This window comes from Taeniopygia guttata, chromosome 27 (genome assembly GCF_048771995.1).
Source record: "Taeniopygia guttata chromosome 27, bTaeGut7.mat, whole genome shotgun sequence".
NCBI lineage: Eukaryota > Metazoa > Chordata > Aves > Passeriformes > Estrildidae > Taeniopygia > Taeniopygia guttata.
Genome location: NC_133052.1, coordinates 1,062,950 through 1,075,074, shown reverse-complemented (window position 1 = coordinate 1,075,074; position 12,125 = coordinate 1,062,950). Strand labels below are relative to the sequence as shown.

General features: G+C 56.7%; 2 protein-coding genes across 2 annotated transcripts; both read right to left on the bottom strand.

Moving 5' to 3' along the window:
- Positions 1 to 2,071: 2,071 nt before the first annotated feature.
- ATP5MC1 (ATP synthase membrane subunit c locus 1) lies at positions 2,072 to 5,963 on the bottom strand. Its single transcript, XM_072919114.1, has 5 exons — positions 5,716 to 5,963; positions 4,421 to 4,469; positions 3,539 to 3,613; positions 2,761 to 2,924; positions 2,072 to 2,235 (listed from the first exon to the last, which is right to left on the bottom strand). Exons 1-5 carry the CDS (start codon positions 5,952 to 5,954, stop codon positions 2,121 to 2,123), a joined length of 642 nt encoding a protein of 213 aa, XP_072775215.1. The 5' UTR covers positions 5,955 to 5,963; the 3' UTR covers positions 2,072 to 2,120.
- Positions 5,964 to 6,851: 888 nt separating this feature from the next.
- LOC121471208 (gastric inhibitory polypeptide-like) lies at positions 6,852 to 10,974 on the bottom strand. Its single transcript, XM_072919140.1, has 5 exons — positions 10,465 to 10,974; positions 9,530 to 9,694; positions 8,187 to 8,318; positions 7,805 to 7,897; positions 6,852 to 6,934 (listed from the first exon to the last, which is right to left on the bottom strand). Exons 1-5 carry the CDS (start codon positions 10,542 to 10,544, stop codon positions 6,925 to 6,927), a joined length of 480 nt encoding a protein of 159 aa, XP_072775241.1. The 5' UTR covers positions 10,545 to 10,974; the 3' UTR covers positions 6,852 to 6,924.
- Positions 10,975 to 12,125: the final 1,151 nt, after the last annotated feature.

The window sequence follows — 12,125 nt, the reverse complement described above, 5'->3', positions numbered from 1 at the left end:
CAGGGATTCTGTATCCCAGGAATTCTGTATCCCATTTCCCAGGGATACCAGGAATTCTGCATCCCAGGAATTCTGCATCCCATTTCCCGGGAATCCCGCGTCCCGTTTCCAGCGGATAACTGTAACCCAGCCCGGGCATCGGCGCTGTTCCGGAACATTCCCACAGGGCTGTCCCTGTGCAGGGGCGCATTCCCGCCTGGAATCCAGGGAATTTCGGGAATTTCCCCTCTCCCCGGTCCCTTGTTTCCACAGCCAGCTGGCTCCAAACCTTGGAGTTCTGAGTTCTCCTCAGCCCCTTCAGGAATTCCACCCATCCGAATTCCCGGGAATGTCCCCAGACAGAGCCACAATTCCCCATGTCCCATTTCCCCGTGTCCCATTCCCAGGAATGTCCCCAGGAATGTCCCCAAATGGAGCCACCCAGCCCTGTGTCCCATTCCATGTCCCATTCCCAGGGATGTCCCCAAATAGAGCCACCATTCCCCGTGTCCCATTCCATGTGTCCTAATCCCATTCCTTGTATCCCATTCCCATCTCCGTGTCCCAATTCCCATGTCTTAATCCCATTCCCTGTGTCCCAATCCCCATGTCCCGTTCCCCATGTCCTGATCCCACTCTCCCACTCCGTGTGTCACATTCCCATTCCCTGTGTCCTATTCCCATCCCCGTGTCCCATCCCCGTGTCCCATTCCCATTCCCAGGAACACGCTCCCATTCCCATGAAGGAGCTCTCATTCCTGTGTCCCATTCCCATCCCCGTGTCCCATTCCCATTCCAGGAACGCGCTCCCATTCCCGGGAATCTCGCAGCCGCTGCCGGAGGCTCCGGGCACCGGGCGCGGCCGCGTTAATTAATTTAATTACTTCCAGCAGGTAACGAGCCAGGCTCCCTCGCGGCTGCCTCTCCCGGAATCCCGGGATTCGGGTGGATTCCGGAATTTCTCCCCCAGGCTTCCAGAGGGACGAGGCGTGGGGGGACAATCCCCTCAGCTCTGGGGTTTTGTGGGAATTCTGCTCCCGGGAGGGACGGGACAGCTCCGGCTCCGGGGTGGGATTCCCAGAGTTCTGGGAATTCCTGGGAATTCGGGTGGGGAGGGGCCCGGAATCCCAGGCAGGGACAATTCCCAGGGTGCTCCGAGCTGGCCTGGGACATTCCAGGGATGGGGCAGCCACGGATTCCCAGGAATTCTCCCCAATATCCGACCCCAGCTTCCTCTCGTGGAGCTTTGCTTTCCCAGGGCTCAGTTTTGGGGGAATTTTTTATAGATTTGAGTTGACTCCACCTTCATTTTCCTCTCTTCCCATTCCCGTCCCACAGCCGGGATTTTCCACACAGAATCCGCCCCAGAAGGTGAAAAATAAAGGTAAAAACGCCCAAAATCAGCGATTTCCGTAGAGAAATCCGTGGTTTCCTCTGGGAATTCCACCCCAGCCCCCAAAGGGAAAGAATTCTCTCAATATCCAACCCCAACCTCTTCTCACGGAGTTTTGTTTTCCCAAGGATCAGTTTTGGGGGGATTTTTGGAAGATCTGAGTTGACTCCACCTTTGTTTTCAATCCCAGAGCTGAGATTTTCCACCCAGGCCAGAATCTGCCCCAGAAGGTGAAAAATAAAGGTAAAAACGCCCAAAAGCAGCGATTTCCATAGAGAAATCCTTGGTTTCCTCTGGGAATTCCATCCCATCTCTCAGAGGGAAAGAATTCTCTCAATATCCAACCCCAATCTTTGCCTTCCCAGGGCCCAGTTTTGGGGGGATTTTTGCAGATTTGAGTTGACCCCAGGTTCCCATTCCCATCCCACAGATGGGATTTTCCACCCAGAATCCGCCCCAGAATGTGAAAAATAAAGGTAAAAACACCCAAAAGCGGCGATTTCTGTCGAGAAATCCGTGGTTTCCTCTGGGAATTTCTCAAAACCCAAAACCCAACCTTTGCTTTCCCAGGGCCCAGATTTGGGGGGAATTTTGCAGATTTGACCCCGGGTTCCCATTCCCACCCCACAGCCGGGATTTTCCGGCCAGAATCCGCCCCAGAATGTGAACAATAAAGGTAAAAAGGCCCAAAAGCGGCGATTTCCGTGGGGAAATCCGCGGTTTACTGGCAGGAGAGGAGCGGGAGCCATCACATGGCGAAGAGGATGAGGAATGCCACCATCAGACAGAAGAGCCCCATGGCCTCGGACAGCGCGAAGCCCAGGATGGCGTAGGAGAAGAGCTGCTGCTTCAGGGACGGGTTCCTGCCGGGAAACGGGAAATCAGGAATGGGGCAGGGAGATTGGGAATGGGGCAGGGAAATCGGGAATGGGGCAGGGAAATGGGGAATGGAGACTGGGAACGGTGAATGGAGACTGGGAACGGGGAATGGAGACCGGGAATGGGGAATGGGGCAGGGAACGGGGAATGAGGCAGGGAAATCGGGAATGGGATAGGGAATGGGGACTGGGAAATCGGGAATGGAGACCGGGAACGGGGAATGGAGACCAGGAACAGGACCTGGGGCAGGGAATGGCCCCAGATCCCGGGGAAAGGCCCCGGGGAATGCCCCAGATCCCCAGGAATGCCCAGATCCCCGGGAATGCCCCAGATCCCTGGGAATGCCCCAGATCCCCGGGAATGCCCCAGATCCCTGGGAATGCCCCAGATCCCTGGGAATGCCCCAGATCCCCGGGAACACCCAGATCCCAGGGAATGCCCCAGATCCCCGGGAACGCCCCAGATCCCCGGGAAGGAACGCCCAGATCCCGGTGCCCAGCGGTGCCCACCTGGCGTAGCCGATGATGAGGCTCCCGAAGACGGTGCCGATCCCGGCCCCCGAGCCCGCCACGCCCACGGTGGCGGCGCCCGCCCCGATGAACTTGGCGGCCGTGTCGATGTCCCGGGACAGCGCCGTGGTCCGGAACGGCCGGGACGGCACCGGCAGGGACACCTGGGGACAGGGACAGATCAGGGACAGCCAGGGACAGGGACACCTGGGGACAGGGACACGGATAGATCAGGGACAGGGACAGGGACACGGATAGATCAGGGACACGGATAGATCAGGGACACCTGGGGACAGGGACAGCCAGGGACAGGGCAGGGACACGGATAGATCAGGGACATGGACAGATCAGGGACACCTGGGGACAGGGACACAGATAGATCAGGGACACGGATAGATCAGGGATACCTGGGGACACTGACAGATCAAGGACACCTGGGGACACGGACACAGGGACAGCTCAGGGACAGGGATAGGGCAGGGACACCTGGGGACAGGGACAGATCAGGGACATGGGGACAGTCAGGGACAGGGACAGGGGACAGGGCAGGGACACCGCAGGGCTGGCACCCAGCATGGGACGGGGGCATTGTTCCTGATCAGCAGCATGAGGATGGAGATGAAGGGTTGGGATGAGGCAGGAATGAGGATGGAGAGGAAGGGTTGGGATGAGGCAGGAATGAGGATGGAGATGAAGGGTTGGGATGAGGCAGGAATGAGGATGGAGATGAAGGATAAAGGATCAGGATAGGGATGACACCCAAGCCCACCCGTCTCACCTGTGCGCTCTCCTCAGGCCTGCTGAACACAGCCACGGACACGGGCCTGGCCAGAGCCCTGGAGCAGCAGCGGAGCTGCAGGGACAGGGACAGGGACGGGGACAGGGACAGGGACAGGGGTCAGCCCTGCCCAAGCACCCCCAGCACCCTCTGCATGGAGAGTCTGTCCCCAAACCCAGCCCAAACCCCCCTGGATGTGTCCCCCAAACCCAGCCCAAACCCCCCTGGATGTGTCCCCCAAAACCCAGCCCAAACCCCCCTGGATGTGTCTCCAAACCCAGCCCAAACCCCCCTGGATGGGTCCCCCAAAACCCAGCCCAAAGCCCCCTACACAGGTCCCCAAAACTCAGCCCAAACCCCCCTGCACAGGTCCCCCAAACCCATCCCAAAGCCCTGCATGGACTCCCTGGGAGCAGAAATCAGCGTTCCCAACCCTCAGGAACCCCAGAGTTTTATGGAGTGCTGGAATGCCCCAAAAACATCCCAAACTGACACAAAAACTGGAAACCAGAGCGTTATCAACAGAGGGGGCTCCTATTTCTGCCCCTTGGATCAACCCCACACCCCCCAGGCTGAGCACAGCCAGGCCCCAGCCCCAGAAATTCCCCTTTTCCCACATTTCCACGTGTTCTCCTCCTGGGAAGAACGGGATTCCGAGTGACCCCGTGGAAATCCCGTGGGAATCCGGGAATTCCTGCTGGGAGCAGCGCTGGGCCTGCAGCTGAGTGCCAGCCACTCACATGGTGTCACCAGAGGTCACCTTGTTCCCTTCCTGCCCAAACCGGGCTCAAAACCCGGGATCCCGGCTCAGCTGGATCTCCTCAGCGCCACAAATCCCAAATTCCAGCGGGAATTCCCCCAGCCCTGCCCGGGAGCACCTACCAGCGCTGGGGAGCTGAGGAGCGCCACGGGGGCCTGCATCCTGCTGGGTCTGCGGGGGAAAACACAGAAATGGCACAAAATAACCCAAAGTGACAGCGTTCCTGTCACACACACACCACAGCTCCTCTGCTGGCCCCACGGGTTTGTCCCACTCACCCCCGCGTGTCCCCAGGGCTTTCACCCCACTGTCCCCGAAGCTTTAACCCCACGGTGTCCCCAACTGTCCCCAAGGTTTTGTCCCCAAGGTTTTGTCCCACTGACACCGCTGTGTCCCCAAGGTTTTAACCCCAGTGTCCCCAAGGCTTTAACCCCACTGTGACTGCCCCCATGGCTTTGTCCCCAAGGCTTTAACCCCACTGTGACTGCCCCCAAGGCTTTGTCCCCAAGGTTTTAACCCCACTGTGTCCCTAACTGTCCCCAAAGCTTTCACCCCACTGTGTCCCCAAAGGTTTAACCCCATAGTCACTGTCCCCAAGGTTGTGTCCCCACGGATTTGTCCCACTGACCCCTGCGTGTCCCCAAGGTTTTAACCCCACTGTGTCCCCAGCTGTCCCCAAAGCTTTCACCCAATTGTGTCCCCAACGTTTTAATCCCACTGTGACTGTCCCCAAGGTTTTAACCCCACTGTCCCCAGAGCTTTAACCCCACTGTGTCCCCAAGGCTTTGTCCCCAAGGTTTTAACCCCCATGTCCCCGACTATCCCCAAGGTTTTAACCCCCTCGTGTCCCCAAGGTTTTAACCCCCTCGTGTCCCCGATTGTCCCCAAGGTTTTAACCCCTTCGTGTCCCCGACTGTCCCCAAAGCTTTAAGCCCTCCATGTCCCCGACTGCCCCCAATGTTTTAACCCCCTCGTCCCCGACTGTCCCCAATGTTTTAACCCCCCCGTGTCCCCGACTGTCCCTAATGTTTTAACCCCCTCGTCCCCGACTGTCCCCAATGTTTTAACCCCCCCGTGTCCCCGACTGTCCCCAATGTTTTAACCCCATCGTGTCCCTGATTGTCCCCAAGGTTTTAACCCACCCGTGTCCCCGATTGTCCCCAAAGCTTTAACCCCTCCATGTCCCCGACTGTCCCCAAACCTTTAACCCCCCATGTCCCCGACTGTCCCCAAAGCTTTAACCCCCCCATGTCCCCGACTGTCCCCACCGTGTCCCCAAGTCTTTAACCCCCCCCATCCCCCCAGCCCTCACACACCTCCCCACCCTCCCTCCCTCCCCGTTAAGCCCCGCTCGCTGCCTGCCCCGCTCCGCCCCTGCTCCGTCCCGGCTCCCGGAGCGCATGGCAGGCGGCAGGACCCGGCGGGGCGGTGCGGGGCCGTGCGGGGCCGGGCGGGGCCGTGCGGGGCCGTGCGGGCCGGGCGCACCTGGAGCTCCGCTCGGGCCGGCGGCGGCGGCGCCTCTGTGGGCAGCGTCACCTTGGCCGTGTCCCCGCCGGCGTCCTCCGCGCCCATTGGCTGCCGCCGCGCGCGCGCGCCCGCGCCCGCCCTCCCCATTGGCTGCCGCCGCGCGCGCGCGCCCGCGCCCGCCCTCCCCATTGGCCGGCCGCCGAGGAAGCCCCGCCCACCCCGCATCCGGGGCATGGAGAGCGGGGGAATGGCGGGAGGGAGGGAGGGGCGGGAAGGAGGGGCGGTGATTGGTGGGTTGGGGAGGGCGGGAGCGCGGTGATTGGGTGAGGCGGGTGTCAATCAGGCGGGGGGGCGGGGTCGGGATGGGGGAAAGGGCGGGGAGGGGATTTGGGATTTGGGATTTGGGATTTGGGATTTGGGATCGGGATTTGGGATTTGGGATCCGGATTTGGGATTTGGGATTTGGGATTTGGGATTTGGGATCGGGATTGGGATTTGGGCTGGGGATTTGGGATTTGGGAGAGGGGATGGGGATTTGGGATGGGGATTTGGGATTTGGGATGGGGATTTGGGATTTGGGATTCGGGATCGGGATTTGGGATTTGGGATTTGGGATTTGGGATGGGGAGAGGGGATTTGGGATTTGGGATCGGGATTTGGGATTGGGGATTGGGGATTTGGGATCGGGATTTGGGAGAGGGGATGGAGATTTGGGATCGGGATTTGGGATCCGGATTTGGGATGGGGATTTGGGATCGGGGAGAGGGGATTTGGGATTTGGGATTTGGGAGAGGGGATGGGGATTTGGGATTGGGATTTGGGATTTGGGATGGGGAGGGGGTTTGTGGGATCTGGATTTTGGGCTGGAATTCCCCGCTGGAATTTGGGGCTGGAATTCCCTGCTGGAATTTGGGGCTGGAATTTGGGGCTGGAATTTGGGGCTGGAATTCCTCCCTGGGGTTCCCAAACCCCGCCCGGGTGTCCCCGCCGTGCTTTGGGATCCCCTCCAGGTCCTTCCCGGGGATTTTTTGGGAATTCTGGGGTGCTCAGAGCCCCTCCCCGATCCCATGGAGCGAAATTCCTTCATTTCAGCAGGAGAAAATTCTTTATTTTGGGAATGCGGCTCCTCCAGGGAGGGAATTCCACGGAAATCCTGGAACTACGCGGCCCTGGCAAGGAAAAAACCCCAAATTCCTAAAAATTCCCCCGGAATTCCCCGTTAGAAATGTGATTTTTTGTATCCCTGGGGAATGGGATTTCAGTGGGTGTCCAAAGGGATTCCCGGTGGGAAATTGGGGAAAAAAAGGTGGGAATGTGGGGGGAAAAGGGCTTGAAAAGGGGACTTTAAAAAGGGGTTTAAAAAGGGGTTTTAAAAAAGGGAATTTTAAAGAGGGGTTTAAAAAAGGGAATTTAAGAGGGATTTTAAAAGGGGTTTTAAAAAAGGGAATTTTTAAAAAGGGAATTTCAAAAAGGGATTTTTTTTTTAAAAGGGATTTCAAAAGGGATTAAAAAAAAAGGATTTAAAAAGGGAATTTTAAAAAGGGAATTTTAAAAAAGGGGATTAAAAAAGGGGAATTTTAAAAAGGATTTTAAAAAAGGGGAATTTAAAAAAGGGGATTTTATAAAGGGATTTCCTGCAGGACAGAGCTCAGGATTCTGGGATTTTCCTGGGATTCTGCTCCTCACCTCCCACTTTCCCACCAAATTCCCCAGAATTATCCATACCCCAAATATCTTATTCCCAATTTTGATTTTCTTTGGTTTGGGTTTTTTTTTTTTTGGCGGGGGGGTTTTGGTGTTTATTTTATTTGGTGGGGTTTTTTTCCTGTTTTGTATTGGGGTTTTTTTGGTTTTATTTTGGTGGGAATTACCTGAAATAATTGTGGAAAATCAATCAAATCCCAGAATCCTGAGTTTGGGTTGGAAAAATCCCAAATCCCATCCAGTTCTTCTCCCCAGCCTTGGGCACTTCCAGGGAAAAAAAAACCTCCCAAAACCCCCGGAATTTTGGGGGATTTTTGGCATTTTTGGGCACTCACGTGGCCCTGCAGAGCTCCCCCGACATCAGCCAGGTCAGGAATTCCCGCTCCAAAAATTCCCTCAGGCCCACGGAACTTTCCAGAGCTGGAAAACTGCAGGGGAATGGAAAAAAAAATATCCCAAATTTCCACAAAACCCCCCCAAATCCCAACAAATCCCTGAATTACATTTAAAAAAACAAAAAACCTCCCCAATTTCCATAAAAATCCCAACAAATCCTCAAATTCTATTAAAAAAACCCGTAAAATTTCCCCAATTTCCATAAAAACCCCAAAAAATCCCCGAATTCCATTTAAAAAACACCCCAAAATATCCCGAATTTCCACAAATCCCCCCAAATCCCCCCAATCCCCACATCCCGATGTCCCCCCCCCGCCTCACCTCGGCTTTTCCTGGATTTTCCGGAGCCATCCCAGGAAATCTTCGGCTCCCGGCGCCCCCAAATCCGATTTTCCGCCGTCCCCGGCCCCTTTTGGGGTCCCGGCCTCGCTCCCGAGGGGCTCCGCGGGGTCGCTGGGGAAGGAAAATCGGGAAAATCCCAAAAATCCACCAGAGGGTGCCCGAATTTTGCTTTTCCAAAATCCCGGATCCGAGGGAGGGAAAACTTCACGGATTTGGGAAAAAATGGGAAAATCCCAATCCCGGTGTTGGCCGAGGGAAAAACATCCGGGATTGGGGAATTTGGGGATTGGGGAATTTGTGAAATTGGGGATTCGGGAATTGGGGAAATTGGGAATTCAGGAAATAGGGGATTTGGGGGTTTAGGAATTGGGGATTTTGGGATTCGGGAATCGGGGATTTGGGGATTCTGGAATTGGGGAATTTGGGAATTCGGGAGTTGAGGAGTTTGAGAATTGGGGAATTTGGGGAATTGGGGGTTCGGGACTTGGGGATTTGGGGATTTTGGGAACTGGGGGTTTGGGAATTGAAGATTCGGGAATTGGGGGTTTGGGAATTGGGGAAAGTGGGATTTGGGAGTTTGGGAACTGGGGATTGGGAAATCTGGGAATTGGGGATTTGGGAATGTGGGGTTCAGGAATTGGGGAACTGGGGGTTCGGGGAATGGGGATTCGGGCATTGGGGAACTGGGGTTTTGGGAATTGGGGAATTGAGGATTTGGGAGTTCAGGAACTGGGGATTTGGGAATTGAGGATTTGGGAACTGGGGATTTGGGAATTGGGGATTGGGGAGTTCAGGAACTGGGAATTGGGGAACTGGGGGTTCGGGAACTGGGAATTGGGGAATGCGGCATTTGGGAATTGGGGATTTGGGAATTCAGGAATTGGGGAATTGGAGATTTGGGAACTGGGAACTAAGGAACTGGTGTTCGGGGATTGGGGATTTGGGAAGTGGGGATTTGGGACTTGGGGAACGTGGGATTTGGGAACTGGGGAACATGGGATTTGGGGAACGTGGGATTTGGGAATTGGGGAATATGGGATTTGGGGATTGGGGAATGTAGGATTTGGGACTTGGGGAACGTGGGATTTGGGAATGGGGAACGCAGGATTTGGGAACTGGGGAATGTGGGATTTGGGAACGGGGGAACGTGGGATTTGGGACTTGGGGAACTGGGAATTAAGGAACTGGTGTTTGGGGATTGGGGATTTGGGAAGTGGAGATTTGGAACTTGGGGAATGTGGGATTTGGGACCGGGGGAACATGGGATTTGGGATATGGGATCTGGGGAACGCGGGATTTGGGATTTGGGGTTGGGAGCTCACGGGCTGTCCCTCTCGCGCCGCGCCAGCAGCCACTCCACGAAGTTGCGGCCCAGGACGTGCTCCACAGTCCGGCTGTAGTCGCTGGCCAGCGCCGCCTCCGAGTAACGGCGCCGCGGCACCGGCACCGAACCCGGCACCGAACCCACAACCGGCACCGGGCCCGGGCTGCGCGGGCACCAGAACCGTCAGATACCGGCCGGGAGATCCCGGGATGGGGTCACTGATCCCAGGGAGATCCCATTGGAATTTGGTCATTCCCGATCCCATCGGGATTTGGTCATTCCCAATCCCATCGGGATTTGGTCATTCCCAATCCCATCGGGATTTGGTCATTCCTGATCCCATTGGGATTTGGTCACTCCTAATGCCATTGGGATGGGGTCACTGCTGATCCCACTGGGACCCCCCCCGGAGCCTCCTGGGGACATTCCCGGTGACATTCCCAGTGTCCCAGGGCCATTCCGGGTGACATTCCCAGTTCCCCGCTCACCCCAGGGCAATTCCCGGTGACATCCCGGTGACATTCCCAGTTCCCGGTTCCCCGCTCACCCCGGGGCCATTCCCGGTTCCCGGTTCCCGGTTCCCGGTTCCCGGTTCCCGCTCACCCCGGGGCCATTCCCAGTTTCCCGGGGCCATTCCCGGTGCCGTTCCCGGTTCCCGGTTCCCGCTCACCCCGGGGCCATTCCCGGTTCCCGGTTCCCGGTTCCCGCTCACCCCGGTGCCGTTCCCGGTTCCCGGTGCCATTCCCGGTTCCCGGTTCCCGGTTCCCCGCTCACCCCGGGGCCATTCCCGGTGCCATTCCCGGTTCCCGGTTCCCGGTTCCCCGCTCACCCCGGGGCCATTCCCGGTTCCCGGTTCCCGGTCCCCGCTCACCCCGGTGCCATTCCCGGTTCCCAATGACATTCCCGGTTCCCGGTTCCTGGTTCCCCGCTCACCCCGGGCTCTCCTCCGCGCACAGCACGCCCAGCCCGGCCAGCAGCAGCAGCGGCAGCGCCCGCAGGGACCTCAGGGACATCTTCCCGGCCGGAATTCCCTGGGGATAACCGGGAAAACCGGGATAACCACCGGGAAAACCACCGGGATAACCACCGGGATAACCGGGAGCTGCAGCGCCGGGGGCACGCGGGACCCTCGGGATGCGATTCCAGCGGGATCGGGCCGGGAATTCCCCCCGCCCCTGGCAGCCGAATCCCTCCTTCCCTCCTTCCCAAAGCTCCTTCCCGGCTTTTCCCGCTCTGCTCCCCGGCCTCTGACCGGGGAATTCCCGGTGGGAATTCCCGGTGGGAACGGGAATCCAGCCCAGCCCGGCCCGGGAGTGGGGATGTGCTCCCGGAGCCGGGAATTCCGCAGGGAACCCCCATGGTCCCCTCCTGCTTTGGGATCCAATTCCTGGGGGTTTTTTTTGGGATGGAGAAAGTTTGGGATGGGAAATATCGGTTATGGAAAACGTGGGAAGTGATGGGATGAGATCCTAAAATTCCCAAGGGTTAAAAAAAAGGATTTCCAATAATCCATGGAATTGGGGACAGCTCTCCCTCCCTCCCTTCCAGGGAAATCCTGCATGGGGGAGCGCTGCCATTCCCTAAAATCCAGGCTCCATTCCCGCTCCTCACATCCCAAAAATTCCCCCACACTTCCAACATTTCCAGCTCAGCTCCATCCTGCCCGAAACTTCCTCCACAATTCCAACATTTCCCTGGAATTCCCATTTCCTCCCAAAGTTCCCATTTCTCCCTGAAACTCCCATTTTCCCCCAGAATTCCCATTTTCCCCTGGAACTCCCATTTTCCCAGAATTTCTTACATCCCTGAAACTCCCATTTTCCCCCAGAATTCCCATTTTCCGCTGGAACTCCCATTTCCCCAGAATTTCTTACCTCCCTGAAATTCCCATTTCCCCCAGAATTCCCATTTCCCCCAGAATTCCCTTTTTCCCCGAATTTCTTACCTCCCTGAAACTCCCATTTCCCCCAGAATTCCCATTTCCCCCAGAATTCCCATTTTCCCAGAATTTCTTACCTCCCTGTGTGGATTCCCGGCAGCTCTGCAGCCCCGGAGCCGCTCGGGGCCGTTTTTATCCCGATTCCAGAGGGTAACCAGGAAATCCAGCCGGGAATTGGGGCAATTCCCAGCAGGAAATCACCTCGGAAAATATTGACATTAATGGCAATTAAACATTTCTGCATCAGGGCATTAATGGGGCTGTTCCAGCCCTAATTCCATGGAAAAAAACCCCCAGAATTCCCATTTTTGCTATGGAAAAACCCCCAGCCTGCTCCTTCTTTGGTGAAATCCTTGGATCCTGTCACAAATCCAGGGATCTGCCAGCCCCAAATCCAGCGTTTCCTCCCCAAAAATGGGATCTGCAAGAGGAAATCCGGGGTGGAGAGGGGCAGATCCAGTTTGGGATTGCCAAATCCCAGTTTGGGATTGTCAGATCCCAGTTTGGGATTGCCAAATCCCGGTTTGGGATTGCCAAACCCCAGTTTGGGATTGCCAAACCCCAGTTTGGGATTGCCACGAGGTTTTGGGATTCCCAAATCCCATTTTGAGGTGGACAAATCCTGGCCTGGGATCCCCAAATCCAGTTTGGGATC